Source organism: Podarcis gaigeae, assembly GCF_964106915.1.
Source record: "Podarcis gaigeae genome assembly, chromosome: 9".
NCBI classification, from domain to species: Eukaryota; Metazoa; Chordata; class Lepidosauria; order Squamata; family Lacertidae; genus Podarcis; species Podarcis gaigeae.
In genome coordinates this window covers 15,996,909-16,015,978 of record NC_139685.1, presented here as the reverse complement: position 1 = coordinate 16,015,978, position 19,070 = coordinate 15,996,909, and the positions used below count along the sequence as shown (strand labels likewise).

At 41.5% G+C, this 19,070-nt stretch overlaps 1 protein-coding gene across 6 annotated transcripts in view; it reads right to left on the bottom strand.

Moving 5' to 3' along the window:
* PCDH7 (protocadherin 7) overlaps positions 1-19,070 on the bottom strand; it is a 400,066-nt gene that overhangs the window by 321,904 nt on the left and 59,092 nt on the right. Inside the window, exons 2-3 of one of the 6 annotated variants that reach the window (XM_083754851.1) lie at positions 13,564-13,660; positions 10,113-11,971 (exon numbers count right to left, since the gene is read on the bottom strand). The exons of 4 other annotated variants lie outside the window; for them this stretch is intronic. In XM_083754851.1, coding sequence (XP_083610977.1) covers positions 13,586-13,660 — 75 coding nt within the window. In that variant the 3' untranslated portion in view covers positions 10,113-11,971; positions 13,564-13,585. Of the gene's footprint in view, positions 1-10,112; positions 11,972-13,563; positions 13,661-19,070 lie in introns of those variants that run through there. One more of the 6 variants, XM_083754850.1, reaches the window with a different exon arrangement.

The following is a 19,070-nucleotide window of genomic DNA, read 5'->3' as shown; positions in this document are numbered from 1 at the left end:
TGTTGACACCACTGTCCCCTCTATACTATTCCATGTCTGCTGAATGAGGGAACCTGCCTAATGGTAGGGCCGGCTCTTGCAGATTGCTGATTTCCTGCAGTAATACAGGAGATGGTCATCCTCAGTGGCCCCACAATCTCAGGGTAGGACCACATTCTTACTGCTGTGATTGCTGAATTCCTGGTTTGCATAGCTTGTGACGTCCCAGCCAAATGCAGTCCACCAGCCTGTGACCTGCTTCCACATTTGCTACCTTTAGCAGGAAGCAAAACAGAATATCTTCCTGTATTTTGGTGGGTCTCATTCAGCTTAGTGGCAGAATTCAGCCAAGCCTGTTGTAACACTTGAAGATGTTTCCAGGCTACAATTTTGCAGCAGCTGAAGAAGCTGTTGGCAATTATAAGACTCTCTGTCAATTTTAAAAAGTTATCAATTTTATTTTCAACCTTACTAATGCACCACTTAAGGTAATGCATTCCATAAAACTGGACATTAATGCTTAACCTCTCAGACTTGGAAGTCCTATTTTTGGAGAGCAATGTCTTCTTACCAAAGATGTCAATGTTGTAATTGCAGAGAAACATTCAATGTCACGAACACTCAGGAGCCATTTCATGTGATAATTGCAACAGTCAGCCATATAGAAACCAGGCAAACTTATCTGAAGTATCGCAGCCTAGGCTCAGCTTTGCAAATCAGTAGGCCGGATATTTCTATACATCAATAGCTGTACAAAAATGAAGTAAACAAAGGGACGCATTGCAGATTTCAATGCATGATGCATAACTCCATAAATAAAATATTCAGCTGCATCCTAAACCAATTCATTCAGTCCTCAGTAATACAAGTTCATTTGGCATAAAGAAACATAGCAGCAATCGATATTCAAATCTGATGACTAATTAATAATTTCAGATTTCCTGGAAGCTACCAGTGTGTGCCTTGCTGTGTCATCAAATAAATTAAACTTCAGAAGTGTTTCTCATTTTGATTTGTAACTGTTGTCCCGGTTTGCTATAAGAGAGAGCCAGTGCTCAGCGGTACAGCATCTGCCTTGCATGCAGAAAGGCTCAGTGCACAGCAGCTCTGGTTTAAAAAAGAGATTTCAGGTAGCAAAGTTGGAAAACCTGCTGCCACCAGAACAGACAATAGAGCATTCAGTGAACTGACTCAGCAGAGAGCAGCCTCGTGTGTTCAAAATTAACCTATCTTTGTTCTATTTCAGTAGCTCAGTTCAAACATCACCTCTCCTAGGAAAGTGCAAAGGCTCAGGAGCTTCCTCCTCCTCCCTTTCTTCTTGGTTTGGAAAGTTAGATGTCTGCAGAAAGCTTCCGTGCTCCCTCCTTACTCCTTCCTTCTCTCCCTTTGTGTATAGGTTCCTCTCCTCCGTTTGCTGCTGCGCACAACCAGGGCTTGCTGTGACATCCAAAATCAGGCAATCTGCGGTGAGCATTTACCATGGCTGCATTCAAACCACGGTGAAAACCCGAATCACCGCTGCATACCAGAAAGGAGAGTGGGAGGCCGCGGGGAGATCAGTACATTGCCAATGCACTGGAAGGAGTGGCAGAGTTGCTATGCCAGTGCATTTACACTGCACAGAGGTCCCAAATGCCTCATCCCTCCTCTTTTCTTCCCAGCAACTCAGCTGCTTTTTTGGGGGGGGGGGTCACATGAGCACTGACACCCCGCCATCTACTGCTACTCTATACACACATACATCAATAAATAAAGGGTTTTTTTTTTTTTAAGAAGAAGAAGAAGAAGAAGTAATTGTTCCTTCATCTGAAGGGTTTGGATTGCAGCTCTTGTGAAATGATTTTGCAAAAGCACATGGAAGCATGAACTGACGGCAACAGGACATGGAAGCATTTGTTAAACGTTGGCCTCAGAATGAGACTGAATTCAAGCACATTATTACATGCACATGCAAAGTAGACCAGCTTGTTAAATATGGCAGATGTACCAGGTTCCCTAAGGTGTTACTTTTTTTCCTGACTGTGATTAGTCTGTGTCCAGACTTCCTATCCATGTGGTTTTTGCTCGTTGCAATACTTTCTGAGGTGCATTCTAAGGATTGTTTCTCCATTAATAATACAGGCAAGGGAAAACAAGACACCAGTTGATGTTCATAAGCACTTTGTAAACCAACTTACAAACTAAACCCTTTTATCAGTTTACACACAGAAAGAGGTGCCTCTTGGGCTGTACCAGCAAAAGCTTCAACACGGTCCACTAGCTATGTCTTGTGATACAGAAGGCCCAATATAGTCTGTGTGTTTGTAGTCCCATGTGGGAAAACGAAGAAGATGTTTATTATCTATCTGCATTATACTTTTAAAGCAGTATCATCTCACTTTAAACAGTCACGGCTTCCCACCCAAAGAATCCTGGGAATTCTAGTTTCTTAAGTATGCTAACAGTTGTTAGGAGACCTCTGTTCCCAGAGAGGTTTAACAATCAATCTCTCTTCTCAGGAAACTCTGGGAATTGTAGCTCTGGGAAGGGAATAAGGGGTCTCCTAACAACTCTCCCCACCCTTAATGGACTACAGTTTCCAGGATCCTTTGGGGGAAGCCAAGAGTGTTTTAAAGAGGCACAATGCTGATTTAAATGCATAGTGCATAGGTCCTATATATGCCATAATATATGGCTGGTGAAGTGTGCTTAGTTTGGTGATTTATGAGTTACGGTTTATATTCATTGGCTTCCCCTAGTAAAGAGAAACCCATTGGGGAAGATGGCAAATGACACATGTTTGCATGAGTAACCCACAGGGCTCTTTCACGCCAATATAATCTTATATCTTCTTTATAGTCAGAGTTTACCATTGATCCATAGAGGGGAAATTTACCCTGAAGTAAACAAAACATGTCTTCAGAAGGCACCTTAGGGCAGTGGGAAAGGGTTTTGTCTTGTACAAATAAACGGCACACATTTCTCGCTCAGATAAGTGACTAATGCAAAAATCTAGTCTAAGTTGTCCACAGAGTATTCCAGTGGGGAAGTTTGCTCTCTGTCAAACTCTCAACAGCTCTTGTGCAGCTTCATGCTAAATAAAGCTTCATTTCCCCCACAGCGCCATCATACCCTACCTGAAGAAGAAAAAGAAGCCTAAAATGTGTTATACTAAATTAGAATATGCTTTATGCTAAGTATGCCAAACAGAAGTGTTCTGAAAAGCTGGAACTGTTAGGTTTCAACTTATGCTATATTTCTTCTGTTTCATAATGTCTGAGGTGTAACTTAACACAGGCTGTTGAACTGTTTGAATGTATTACATTGAAATATCATGCATTATGTTATCATGTGGAAATGAACTGACAACCAAATCATTGGATCATATACACGGTGTGGTTTTTTTAATGTTAGGCTTTTCAAAGACAATCCATGAGCATGCTAGCTCTCACAGAACACAGGTTGGCGTTATACACAGTGCAAACCATGATATACACTGGGTGAAGCTTGTGCATGGCTGAACTGGAGAATAGTGCAGGGCACATGAGTGGGGGGAGGCAGTGAGAGACCACCACTGCTATTGAATGGCTACCAAGGGACTGGGAAGACCCATGCCTTTGTGTGGCAGCAGAAAAAGTAGGGGCAGCTGTAGCAGCATTTTTTGGCTCCAGCCCACCTCATGAGCTTCATGGAACATATTTACAGCTGTAAGAGAAGGATCAGTTTCATTTGTTTGATTCAGCATTCCTCAACCTCAGGTCCCCATATGTTCTTGAATGACAGCCCCTATCATTTCATATCATTAGTCATAGGGTTTGTAGTCAAAACAACATCTGAGGGCCCAGGAAGAGAGAAGACAGAATTGTTTCTCAATGTTAGTTCCTTCTAGGACACAGACACATACGTACAAAGACACACTATCCTATTGCAGCAGAAAAGCTACATGCACATGATAAATCATCTATATGCCCAACCAAATCAATGTTCATTCAAGTCTTACTGACCACTTCATCACATCTTCTGATGGCCATCCATTGGCATGCTCACTACTATGACCAACATTATGTTTTGATCTCAGTGTTTCTCCTAGTGTTCAGGCTAGAATTTATGGCACCATCCCACACTGTAGCATCACACAGGGGTGAGCGTTCATAACTGGACCAAGGTCACCTGCAGCTTTAAAAGCTCATTTTAAAAAGGCAATCATTCTAGTTCAATATGTCCAAAAAGAGATTAATTGCAGCTCAAGTTTGTTCCATTACAAAATGAACTAGTTTGGTTTGTATTCAGTTAACAGTTCAGTTCAACTTAATCCAAATGATCCTTGGGCAATTATTTTTTGTAAGCATTCAGAATGTTGCAAGTTGCTGTGCAGAAGTAACATATAAATTTAAGAGGACTAATACATACAAACACACAGGAATGTGAATTGTTTATTTCCCCCTGATAATTATGCTATTTAAGATTAAAGAACAAAAGAATCTAAAGAGGGTTTTTTAAAAGTAAGATTAAATGTGAAGATGAACTAGAAATTGTTCAAAGTTCTACCTCCAAATGAACTTAATTCACAGTTCACCTGGCAATTATAGGAACTACTTTCAAATGTCATTTAGATATTTTTGAACTAATGCGGTGAACTGTGTTAAACTGAATTAGATCATTCCAAGTGCTGAGCTCAACCAGTGAGTTTCATAGCCAAGTTAGGATTTTAAAACCAGTTTTCCAGGCTCTAATTCCTACATGCACCCACAAAGGTCTTGCCTGGTACCCAGGGTCACCTCTGTAATTAAGCCTGTAATTAAGCTTGAAAGAAGCATTCCATTGTAGTCAATGTGATAGGTTGCGGAGTGTGCTTGGTTGTGCGTAGTGCTCACAACAGTGTCCCGCATTTGCAAATGTGCCCATGGACTCCAAAGTTTTGGCAACCTCTGGTCTGTTTTGCATGCTCCCAGGTGTACCTGGTGGGTCCAAGTAGAAGTGGGAAAGCCAGCTTTCTGAAATCCTGGAAAGCGTGCTAGTCAGTATGGACAATAGGGAGCTAGATGGATAAAACACATGACTTGATATAAAGATGTTCCTAACCCTATACACCACACTGGCTCTGGCAGGCCACATGGACATGCAAAGTTGCCTTTTACTGAGGCTAACTTGTATTGTCTACTTTGGCTGGTGATGATGCTCCAAGGTTTTAGGCTAAGCCCTGCTACCCAAAAGACCGAGGACCAAACTTGCTTCCTTTTGCATGCAAAGCATGTCCTCAGCCAGTGAGCTATGGCTCTCTCTCTATGGCAAGTCAAGGAGTAATATGATTAAGGTTTTCAGATGTTTTCTGATATGTTCTAACAAAAATAAATGACTTAATTTTAAGCCCTGGAATAGCACAGGCAAGCTGCAAATGTCATACGCTTATTTGATTCATTCATCATATCCTGTAGTATGAGTGTAGTCATGTTTACGGGCTTTTTAATATTTTCCAGGCTATCTTTGGCATTCAGCTTTTCATAGACCTTGGAAATAATTATCCCCTAAGAAATAGAAGGGAGACGTTTGAATGTTATATCATAAAATTATGTCTGCGTCTGCAGCAAGCTAGTTTACATTTATTTCCTGCAAAGGAAGAAGTTTCACAATTGTGTATCTAAAGATTCACAAAGCAAGTTGAGACATTAAAAATCCTTTTGGTTATCTCAGAAAATAAATCAGCAGGTGGCCCCAATCTCAAGCTGATGTAAACTATTGTGAGTTAGTGATTTTAAAATTAATAAATAAAGTCAGAAGAATCTTGATCTTCTATCTGTTCTGCTGGCATGGATTAGGGTTTGGCAGAGATCCTTCTCCAATTGACTCTGCTGCATTCTACCACCCAGGGAACTCTGCCAACATGGAGACTTCCACTTTGCCCACCCAATAGAAACAATCGTTTCTATTGGCAGTGGGAATCATAAAACCTGAAACAGGGTCTTATTGGGTAGGATGGGTTGGAGAAGGACCAGCCTACTGTTATGGTCCTGCCTCTTTATTTATTTCAATCACACACATACTTATGAGGGACTTGCTTCCAAGTCAACATGAATAAGAAGAATTGTGTGTGCATGTGGAGACCACTATTTAACCCTATGGGGCCCTGGTGCGCTTCCATCTTATTTCACCTGCTTCTACATGAAACTAGTGCAAAAGTTCACGCTGATGACACCCAGCTCTGTGTCTTGCTTCCATCAGTGAAGTGCCTGGGATTGATGATGGGCTGAAGAAGGGCAAAGAATCTCAAGCTGAATCCTGTGCAGACAGAATGTAGCATTGGTAGTTGTTCCAGCTGATCATGGATGTGGTGTTCATCTTTCTCAGGAGGAACTGCAGTCTCTCTAAATGATCAAGCCACAGCCGGGGGGGGGGGTCCTACTTCATCCACCTCCATCTCTGGAGAGGTGTCATCCATGGTACAAAGATGTCTCCATCTGTTTAGGCCTGGTACACCAACTTCAGCCATTGCTGGGCAGTGATAGCCTGGTAACAGTGACTCAGTTTCTTCTGACTTTGAGCTCTTAAGTACTGCAGTGCCTTTCACATGAGGCTGTTTTTGAAAGCTCAACTAAACTTCATTTAGTTCAGAACAGAGCTGCTGGCTAGGTTGCTAAGTGGGACCAGCGCTAAAGAACATTTGGTATGAGTTCATTACTGCTCTGTTTCCAGAGGCGTAGGAAGTCAGGTGGTACCTGGTCTTGTCACACACCCACCCACCCCACACATTGAATTTTTATTTTTATTTTTTGCCTGCAAAAATGGTTTTACGTTATTTGATATTTTCTTACAAAGGAGTGTGGATTCTGGGCCTCTGATATCATGTAAGCGAATATGGACAGATACTTAAATTTACAGGGTGGATTGTGTTTTGGCTTGTGTTATTTTATTTATATCTATTGCTTATTTATTTAATAAAATTTATTTTTAAAAACCTGCAAAGTGGTTTACCAAAAAAACCAACAACAAAAAAAACCCCACAGCAGTAAAATCAAGAAAAATTGGCTGTGCAGGGTGTGGGGCGAAAGCAAGGCAAGGCCTAATATAATTGGCCTAGTCTCATTTTCTTCACATAGGCCGACTTTCCAGGACCCAGGAACCCCAGCAGAGGGTAGGGCAGTAGAGTGGTTCATAAAAAACTTTTTTTAAAAAAATGCCTGCTCCAGAGGTCTTATCTTACAAAACTAGTCCACTGAACTGAAATTTCAGCCTTCACTGCATAGGGATATGGCCAAGTAAACAGCTATTTTTGTGGAGGAGGGTCAAGATATTAACTGATATGCATGAAACTTCATATATAGCTATATCATCCCTAGTGTAGTAAGATAAGACCTTCGGAGCAGGCATTTTCAAAAAGAAAGTTTTTTATGAACCACCCTAGTAGGGCAGTAATTGTTCCTTGATAATTTGTCACCCACCTCCATGATGGCACCTGGGGCACCCTGCCCCCACCCCCTGTTTCCTACGCTCCTGTCTCTTTCTAGTTCAAAGTGCTAGCGCAGGGGGTGGCTATCCTATGGCCTTCTAGATATTGCAGATTACAACTCCCATCGTCCCCATTGATGATGTTGGCAGGGACTGATGGAAGTTGAGTCCAGCCACACCCAAGTGCCAGAAGTAAGCCATCTCTATGCTGGTGCCTTCCTTTTAGGTCCTTTACAGCTTAGGGCATTTGCCCACATGTATTTGCCTGTTTAAGTACTGCCTCATTCTGAAGTTAAAACAGTTGGCAAAGGGATTTGGGGCTGCAAACCTCCCCCGTTTATGGCACCCTCTTTCCATGGAGGATCAAGTGGTGCCATTTTAGTTATTTCAATCTTTTTTAAACATATTATCATTTATTGTCTTTTTTTAGAGATACACATCTTTCCAAGTTGGCTTACAAAGAATTCCATTAAAATAAAAATAAAATTCAAACAGTATTAAACATCAATACATGAAAAGCTTCTCACTTTATACTATTTCCCCCCATTTTCCTTGCCACTTGCAAATAGGATACAGATCACAGTCCACCCTGGAGCGAGAGGGTTGTTTGGGTTACCTGCATGGTTCTGGGAACATTTGGTTCAAGTGATATTATCCAAACAAATGGATTTCTGGAGACAGTTAGAAGTGCTTGTGTGTTGAATCAAGTGTCTTCCACCAACTGGCAGAATCTGAGATAAGTAAGGAACAGAATGCTCAACCTATGATATTTTTCTGGCCAACAAAATCAAAGCAAAATAGAATTTTCTTAGCTACAAACAAGCTTTTCCTTGTTCACATCAGACAGGGGGGGGAACAGACATTATCCAACAATCAACCATCAGCAGGAGACATAAAGGAAAGGAGCTCAGTTTAAAGGGAAAGGGAACTCTCTGTTGTAAATTGTAAAAATCACAGTGGCCTGAAAGTTGATGTCTTACAGTGTGGAAAATATATCTTCCCTCATTTGGTTCCCCACTGTTTCTCTGACCTTTCCATATTAGAGTGGTAGCAGGAGGCAAAAAGGAGGTTGTTTTATTCCTCGTAAGACACTTAGCTGCTAAACACTGAGAATGTGCAGAGTCACACTCACTCAGTGGGTTCCTCGAGATTCCATTGCTGGAAATTGTTTCCGTACAGATAATTGATAACAGAAAAGAAAGAAGCACAGCATTAACCAAAGGATGATTAGAAACATGAATGTTCACCTTGGATTAATACTGCAGTTCTGGATTTTTTAATGAGGTTAAGGGCCGGTTCGCCTATGAATGTCAAAGCATTGGTCCATGCAGTATTGGCAGTATTGACAGTCTTATATGCCACACACACACACACACACACACACACACACCAGCTTGTGTACCTGACATCTATTTAACTGGAGATCCTAGGGATTGAATCTCACACCTTCAACATGCAAACCATGTGCTCTACTACTGGAGCAATGTGTGAATGTGTCATCATAGTTCTAATGCCTTCCAATCAGCCAATTGAGTTCAAATAGAACATTCAAGTCATCCAATGGCACTCAAGTGCAATATATGGCATTGGAGGGAGAAACAATGAAACTCAACTCCTGCTGCTACCAGGGGCGGAGGAAGCGGGTGGTAGGGGCAGTTCACCCCGGGTGTCATTACTGAGGGGGTGACATTCAGTGCACCACCCGCCCATGACTCCCAATCCTACCCTGAGCCATCGAGGGAAGGGGAGGAGCTGCGCCACCTTGCCGGCGGCCTTCCCCCCTTCCCCCTTTGTTTTGACAGCTCCACCCCCCATAGGCAGCTCGCTCTGCCCCCCATGGGCGTCTCGCCCCCTGGGATGCTAGCCCCGCCCCCATGGCCCTGCGACTAGGTGCACAGCATGTGCACTGCTCCGCCTCTGGCTGTTGCACCAACTTCATGTGGCAATTAAATGGGTAACTAATTGGTATGAAGGGACGCGGGTGGTGCTGTGGGTTAAATCACAGAGCCTAGGACTTTCTGCTCAGAAGGTTGGCGGTTCGAATCCCCGCGATGGGGTGAGCTCCCATTGCTCGGTCTCTGCTCCTGCCAATCTAGCAATTGGAAAGCATGTCAAAGTGCAAGTAGATAAATAGGTACCGCTCCGGCGGGAAGGTAAACGGCATTTCCGTGCGCTGCTCTGGTTCGCCAGAAGTGGCTTAGTCATGTTGGCCACATGGCCCGGAAGTTGTACGCCAGCTCCCTCGGCCAATAAAGCGAGATGAGAGCCGCAACCCCAAAGTCGGTCACGACTGGACCTAATGGTCAGGGGTCTCTTTACCTTTACCTAATTGGTATGAATGAGAGTCACAAGTAGGAGTCTCATTCACAACCCATTGCTACTATTTGTTAATTTAGAGCACAATAAAATTAAACTGAATGTACATTTTTAGGTTCGATTTTTCACTTTGTTCCAAAATAAATATATATCCCTAATGTGAGCTCCATTCTGAAATGACCTCAAAATGTGACACTGAAGTAGAAAGCTGACTTTTTCTTTCACTTCTCTTTCCTTTTGTATTGTATAAACATTCTGTGGTATATTTTATTCAGCACTACTGAAGCTCTTGATGTGTTTCCGTATCAGTGCACCCTCAAATTAGACTTCAAGGTTAAGCAACCCAAATATGTACATAGGACTGTGAAGCAAATAAAAAAATAATAAGGAAGAAATAGATTTTCAAAAATTTTAATTTTACTTATTGATTTTGCTGACAGAAAAATCAATACAGTAGAAGTGTACAGACTTTGAAGTTTGATAATATATTCTCAATACAATAAAGAGGTCAAAACTTCTACCGTATCATAGATTCCACCACCTGAGAATGATTACCATAAGTGGACAGACCACCAGCTTTTTTAAAAAAATAGCAAAGAACATGTGTGACTTAATACAAAAGGAAGAAAAATGCATTTCAATCAATCAGGTACAATCAAGTCAAAGTTAAGTACATTAAAGTTTCACAGCTTTCAGTGGGAAAGTTAAGTGCATGTTTTTAATTATTCTCACTGAAATCAAGCGGACTTAAAAGTCCTTAACTTTGGCAAGATGGTTTCTCCAAAAGAGTGATCTTTAACACTGGGATTTGAATATCAGAAAAGGCATATTGTGAAGTCAAGTAATTGTATACATATACAATTTTTTTTAAAATGAATGCAATGTAATAGCCTCATATAAATATATCAGATATAAACCAGCAATCTGAATAAGGTAAATTTATGACTTATGGGTAACCAACGAGTAAAGGCCAGAAAATAAAACCCCCAAAATGGTAGTTAATACTTTAAAATACCTCTGCTTCTCCCATGGATGATGGAAATGTTTGATTTGAATGAGACAATTAGAATACAGGATAATCAGCCTCCCCCCCCCCATCATCTCACAAACCAATATTTCTAACTTTCATATATGTTCAAATATAATCTTTAATCTTTTGGCTACAAAATATATATATATATAGTCTTTGAATTTTTATGACATATTAAGCTTAACAAGGACCAGGAATGCAAAGAGGGTGCCCACATCATGCATATCCCCTTTTAATTAAACCGAAACCCTCTCCTTTTGCAATTGGGGAAAGGCCTTTTTTATTATTATTCAATAGCTATAACCTTCCTAACTTCATAAATAAGTCATGACTTCTCAATCACACATTTTTAAATACATATGTTTTGGCAGACAAATACTTGATTTTCCATTTTACTGACAGGGAAATTAACAGGGTTATGGTTTTGTCTTTTCTCTCCCCCCCCCCATACATTGCCTTTGAATATCTTCCTCAGCAAACCCAGAGGGTCCAATCCATACTTTCTCAACCAACATTTCTAAATGACGGGCTTTATTCTGATTTCTCAGAATCTGTTCTGAGGTATAGATACCATTTTCTTTGTTGATCTAGCACATGCTTGAGGAATTCTTTTGTTTACCTATGTAGCACAGCTGTTTCTTACTTTCACACATTTTAAACTCACCTCCATCCTCCCCAGTTACTAACTAAAGCACTAATTGTATGAGATTCTTGGACAGCATTCCAGTCTTCTTGGAGGCAGAGTGAAGGGGGAGAAATGCCTTGCTCTCCAATTCATAGTTCTACATAAGATGGTATGGGATGCAGTTTGTCCACGGCTGGTCACTCCATCTTACAAAAACCTTTCTCACATCCCTTTGGAGCTCTTGAATCGGTTGAATGTTCTTCCCAAAACACCACAATCCCAAGAGGTATTTTATTTTATCATTTGCACATATATATTTTATTATTATTATTTTAAAAAATAAGAATGAATCAGAAGTCAGTTTAAAAAATAATGAGTTTTTTTGCTTTAAATGTCTTTTGAGCTCTGCAGCGACCCCTCCTCTTGGGAATCGAATTTAGGGTGATATTGTCGAACAGGGGTCATGTGTCTTTTTTATGATCCAACATACACTAAGAGTTGGAGTTCCATTCATAAATATTTCACTTACGAGCACATACATTCATTTTACACGATTCCTCAATGTGGCCAGGGGATTGCGTAGTCTGCACTGTATCCACCTATAAAAAATACAAAAATATATGTCTGCTTACCGGGATGTGAGCAGGGTTTAGCTAACCTATTCCTACCACAATGGATTTCACTTCTTAGGAGAGATTCACATCTCCACCCCCTTAAATCCAGTCATTAGATTTAGATTGTACATAGCCATAACATTGCATGGAATTCTTCTTGAGGATGCGACTTTAAAACAGAAAACAGAATTCTGGTCCAGGTTTATTTAATTAGAAACGTACTAAGTTTTGTCTCTCTTTTTTTCTTGGGCTGTTTTAACATTACTTGGGTTTCGTGTGATTTCCCCCCCCCCCCCAGCTAGTCCTTAAAAATGTAGCATTTTTGTCCTGAAAGGGGAAAAAAATCATGTTGCAGTAGATTACTAAATTATTAGTTGTCTAAGTAAGTGAGATCTAGCATGGGAATAAAGAGGCCACATGAAATTCATCGTAAGTATCAATGCATTTTATGGTAGAACTAGACACTACGGATGATGTAAGGCAAAGCCAGGAACCCATATGTTGTCCCTGCCAAATCAAAATGTGAAATATGAAAGACTTGTGTTGCAGTGCTCTCCCACCCGCCCTGCAAGTGTTCAACAACTGATGTGCTTGGGCGCCTAAAAAACTCGCACTGCAATCATATCGAATTTGCTTTACTCACTGTTCCAGAGGCTACAGTGTTATACATGCTAAGCTGTAAATCCCATTGAATTCAATGGGTTTTGCTTCTGAGTAGACATGTATAGCCTTGGCACTGTGGGAGGGGTGTGGAAGAGGAGACATGAGGCAGCTGCTTTCAGTCTCTGCATGTGTCCTCTGTAGCACCGGCTTCCAATCTCAACATCTGGCCTGTGGCTGGCTCCAGTCCACAATGTAAGTGCTCACTCCAAGTCTCTGCTTACATCCCAGGAGTGGCAAGTTGCTTTGGGTTTTGAAATCTGGTTGGGGGTTGCTTCTGAAGGAGAGTCTACTTCCATCGTTCTACCTGGAACTGAGGTCCTTGGCCGAGGGCCTTCTGGCAGTTCCCTCACTGCAAGAAGCCAAGTTACAGGGAAACAGGCAGAGGGCCTTCTTGGTAGTGGCACCTGCCCTGTGGAACGCCCTCCCACCAGATGTCAAAGAGAAAAATAACTACCAAACTTTTAGAAGACATCTGAAGGCAACCCTGTTTAGGGAAGCTTTTAATGTTTAATAGGTTATTGTATTTTAGTGTTCTGTTGGAAGCCGCCCAGAGTGGCTGAGGAAACCCAGCCAGATGGGCAGGGTATAAAAAATAAATTATTATTATTATAGTTAGTTAGTGCCAGTGATCCCTGAAGTGAATGCATGGAGCTGCTAGAGCAGCGTTTCCCAAACTTGGGTCTCCAGCTGCTATTGGACTACAACTCCCATCATCCCTAGCAAGACCAGTGGTCAGGGATGATGGGAACTGTAGTCCGAAAAGAGCTGGAGACCCAAGTTTGGGAAACCCTGTGCCAGAGCAAATGTGATCCGTGTGCACACAAACCTTATAATGGAATTACTGATCCCTCATAGAAAAGACACGATGAGCCAAAGCTCAGCAAAACAGAATAGAATGCTTCTAGTATACTGGCCTCTATCTGGAGATGTGCATGGTTAGCGCCAGGGATGCAGAAGGGCTTTGATTTTTTCTCTTCCTGACAGCAACTCCTCTCTTCCTGCCCACACATCCTGCATCATAATAAAATGGGTTTTATACACCAGGGAGATTCAAAAGCATTTTGCTATGTGGCAAGGGGTGGGGTGCCCTTAGGGAAGCAAATACAGTCCCTACTTAAAGCATCACAGAGCTGAACAGCGAAATGCTAGATATAACTTCTCAAGAGCCCAATTGAGCAAAGACATGCTGTAGGGTTCCACCTTGGCACAACATATGAAGCAGCCTTTTTCATGCAACAAGAGGAAGCTGGAGCAAGAAGGATATTCCCTTTTAACATCTCTAATGGTTCGTTTTAAAATGTTACAAAAATACAAATGGAAAGCAAATAGAAAGTTTTGCATCATAGTGAAAGACAATGTGTTCTTAAATACCGTCCTCAATATCAAGGTCAGGTTGAAAGGAAAGATCAGTGAATTGAATAGATTTTAATGTCAATTGTTATATGATCTTAATGCAAATCAATGTAAAATAATAAACTTATTTTCAGAAGAGGAAGAGGGGAGGAGGGGGAGGAGAATCAGGCATTGCTGGGAGCAAATTATCAAAGGGTCCCCGTTTCAATAGTGCCACTGTTCTTGCTTTGCAAAGAATACCAACAAGGTCAGAGCTCCAAAGGAATGAGAATTTTCAGTTTGCATGTCTCTCCCCCCCCCCTTCTAAGCTAAGGGGACCCAATGGATGTGGTTTGCCCCCAAGGGTCCCATAATACCACAGCTAAATTCTGCCCCACAACGCATTTCAAGCCAAGGGCCACAGCTGTCCTTGAGAAGCTGGGTCCTTGAGAGGCACCTCTCCATTATCTGTTGACCTTGACCAGAACAGCAGATTGTTGCTATTTTGCCTGATTGCATGGCTTAAAATACAAAACAACATGAACATTACAGGTTGCCTCCTGCAAGCAAGACACACGGCTGGGTTTTGTTACACAGTTTCCGAATGTGTATTTTACTAATTGCTAGCACTTGTTCTGTGCAAATGGCTGCAACTCCCAGGTTGTCCACAATCATGCCGTAGAGTTCTCTAATCCTTAAAATATCCACACAATTTACTCCTATCCCAAGAGAAACGGTAAAGCAGCTCACTTATCTACACTAAGATGGGCTTTATGCCCACTTAAGTGCCATGCGCTCCCCAAAGAATCCTGTGAATTGTAGCTAGGTGAAGTGCGGGGACTCCTCAGTTGGATACACTCCCAGCCTCTTCACAGAGCAGCAGTTCTCAGGAAATAACTATGGGCTTCTCCAGACAACCTTGTTTATTGAACATCCATCATGATTTGCTTCCACAAAGCTTGTGCGGTGATTAGATGATGCCCAGTCATACTGATTATTCATTCTGATTTGCTTTCTTAGAAGCTAAACAACAATGAAAATTCATTCTGATTTGCTTGTGTGGTGTTTATATGTCTTCCCATTAATCATTCATGCATCCCACATTCTTTGATGCATTCCCCTGTCACTTTCCTAACTGCAGAAACAACAACTGGATTCTCTCCCCCCCCCCATTGGTGCAATGTTAATTCATTGTAACTGTGCATGCCTAAATTTCCAGTATGTGCTTGAATCCCTCCTGAAAAATAAGGACAGTCTGGGAAGCGACCTATGAATTAAGTTAAAAGGGCATTTAAGGTGTAAATAATCCCTAAGAAGAAGAAACCTGTATGATAGTATATATGAGTGAGAGAGAGATGGGGGGGGGAGAGAGAGAGATCATCAACAATAAAAGTTTTCCAAATGTCTTCAATAAACTGTCCAAATGTCCTCAAATAAGTCGTGTCTGTTCCCTAATCGAAATGCAATGTTCTCAGAGGAAAGCCATCTGGGAGCCTACACACTGTGCTACTTTAGTTGTGGAACACAGCCACTCTGCCAGATGCTACTAAGGGTTCTGAGGGAGGGTCTTGGCTGCACCAAGTGGCATGCTATCTCTGAAACTGGGGGCTCAATTTTACTGCATTTGTCTCCATGAATTTGCAAACAACAACAACAAAAACGGGTTGCGCAGATGTACAGTTTGCATTGATTGTGCATTGATTACACCCTGCATCAAGTCATCTGAGATTTGCTCTACCCACACAGCCCATCCGGTAATATAATCATAGCCTATTTCACGTGCTTTATCAAACCTGGAGGAGGGGAGCGAGATGGCAGGCATGAACCTATTCCTGATACTTTCTTCCTTTCCCTGCATTCAACTGACCACACAGAAGCACCTTTACTCTTTATGTGTAGGGGGTCTTTCTTCTTCGCTTTCCCATAACTTCCAACCTTGAGGAGAGAGAGACATGCCTACCTGGTCCTGTTCTGGCAAGCAATTGAATGTATGGGGAGCAGGATGACAGATCTGATTCCAACCCATCCAGTACACATTCATGCTAATGCACAAACAAGATTGTGTGTCTCCTCTAGAAAATAAAATATTAAGAGTGCCTACAAAAATGGGAATTTCCACCCCAAACAAACCACAAACATAGATGTGTTTGAGATGACAGCACCATAGCTGATGAGAGAAGATACATACAACTTGATCCTATGGCTTCTTGCTTAAACATAAGCATCACATTGCTTGTGTGAAATGATGTTCAGGTGCACAGAGTATCTGCCTGTTACTGTGTGAGTAAGGCATAATGAGAGGAGAAGCACAGCAGTTGAGACCATGATTTGCATGTAGGCCCTTGGTTCAGTTCCTAAAGTTTCTAGTTAAAACAGTCAGACCAAATGAAACTTTCCTTAAAGTGGAATAGGAGTAGAATCCAATGGTGGTTCCTAGAACAGATGGGTACCTCAGGCATCAACAGCCCCTGAAGCACAGCCAGAAAATGTTTTCCAGGATGAGATCCTTCTTGAGTGGAGCAGGGCTCCACTCCTAGGGTCCTCAATGCCTTGTCAGAATGCCATTAGAGCTCTGGACCATACCACATCACCCCCAGGTCCTCAGGAGCAACATTGACCAGGGGCACTGGTTAGTGACCCAGGGTTGGGTTGAAGCTCACATCTAGCAACACAGGGCTCTTTAAGCAGTTCAAAGCCTCCCATGCATTATGGCCTACACAGAATAAGAAGGTAACTCCCAGAGGTGCTCGAGAGCTGGGTCATGTAAGAGGAAAGGGCCATTAAGGGACTCAATAAAGTCCACCTGTCTCTACCTACGCAGTGCAGGTACAACAGCTCCATAAGGTTGTCCCTTATGGATACAGATCAAACTCTCTTGAAAGTCCTGACTCTAGGTCTAAGACAATGTGTTGGCACTTTTTGCAAATACCTCCACATCTCATGGTAGTGGAAATGGACAGCAGTAGAGCTTTGCCTTGATTTGAAGCTGTGGAGAGTTTCAGGAATAGACCTCAGTAGGCTAGATTTCTGTAATGCATCTGAAGGTGCTTCATAAGTTCATGTGTTCAGCAACAAGAATAGATCAATCTGTTTGCCCACTTGTGGTGTTAAGCATCATTTGTTTATATCAAAGGCAATAAACCTGAGCAACATGCATATTTTTTAACATTCTCAAGAGAACTGGAAAGCCATAAAATAAATGAGCTAGACTCCTCCACAAAGAGGTTTTCTTGTTAACGGGCAACAGATGGATTTTATTACAACCATGATTTTCAGTTGGAAAATCATCCAATTATAATTTAGCATGAGATTAAAAAGGGGAACTTTGAAGGGCTTATTAGAAATCTACTAGCCAAATGCTAAATTGAGAGCAGACAGTGTCCAAGGAAGAAACAAACCCATGAATAAGGCAAAGATGGGCCCAAACTGAAACCAGGAACCAACAGCCATCGATAAATGTGAATCAACTATGATTAAAATAAATGACTTTTGAAAATAAGCAAATTCAGCTAGCTTATAGGAACTTTTCTCAGCAAAATCATCAACAAATTTTGATTCTCTAGGGGCAAGAAAAAACCCAGATACAAAATATTGCCATACAATTTTGGCATAAATAATATCGCTAACGCTCAGGAAGATACAAAACAGTACACAACTTCCTCCTCACACTGGCAATAAAGAAGTTAAGGTTTGTGGACTTTCAAAGGCATGATCAAATTCAAAAATTATATTGTATATTATATTGTATAGACTGCTTCTGCACAGCTGTTGTGCCAAAAATCTTCTCTACCACATCAGTAATCAATGACTAAATGCACTTTTCTGCGTTAGGCTTCAGGCACAGAACTTATGGAAAGCTGCACTGGTGCCTGACCTGTTGCCCTTACTAAGTCTCTGAACAAACTGACAGCTGGATTTTCATCTACCATCTTGAAAGCATGCTTCATGCACCAAAATGCATATGTTTAATCAACTAAACATTATTTAATCTGTTGACAGTCCATCCTGTGACCCAGTGCTTTTCAACAGTCAATTCATATACTCATCAAGTTTCGAGTAACCAGGTGCTATGTATGTGTGTATGAACCAGCCGTAAAGGTTTCAAAGCAAATACTTTAATTAATACAACAATCAGCTGCAAGGTAATGGTGGTATAATGATTGAATGCTAATTAATCTAGGCTGAAGCTATGCTGGAAAGCAAAGGATTACTTCGCCATGTAGTCATGATAGATGCCCTTGTATGTAGTCAATGAGCAATTGATGACTATGTTATTGACTGTTTTGTTCATTCAGGTTATTAAAAATGCTCAAAATTTTGACTGCAGAATGATGACACAATGCATATAAAAGTGTGTGTGTGCGCGCGTGTAAGAGAAAGCATTACACCATGCTAAAATTCTTGCAGTCAGCAAAAAGTATGGAAAGGGAGGGAAAGAATCAATATTTGCAGGAAAGGCAGATCTCTTAGGCCCAGACATTCAACATGGGAACAGGCTTAAAGAACACATTCCTAAGGGGAAACAGTTCAGTAGGGTGTCTTCTCCATCCTACTAAAGTCGATGGAAATGGCTATAGCCAATCCAGGCTTGCAAGTCTGACCTTGTGAAGAGAGAAGACTATAACAACTGAATATTTATACCAGGGATGGAGATCCAGTAGCATTCCAGATGTTGTTGGAATTCAGATCCCATCATTCTTGGCCACTGACCATGCTGGCAGGGGATAGTGAAACAGCATCTGACAGGCCACAGGCTCCGCCTGTCTCCAGCAGATTTTATATCACATGATATTAGGCAATACATTTCCATAAATACTTTTGCAGTTAGATCATAAACCTTGCAAACAAGAGATTTTGTTTAATGATGAATCAGTGAGTTGGTTAGGCACTCTTGAGCTATAAGCATATGGGCTCTGACGCACAGGTGTGTAAGGGTGGAGGGAGAGAATCTGCCCTTCTCTGTCACTATGGTGGCCATAGTAGAACTCCATATATATATAAATCTGATGCACTGGCATTCAGCACAGTTATTTCACAGGTGCAGTGAGCTCTTGTTTCCAGCTAAACGATGCCTTTGTGTCTATTTAAG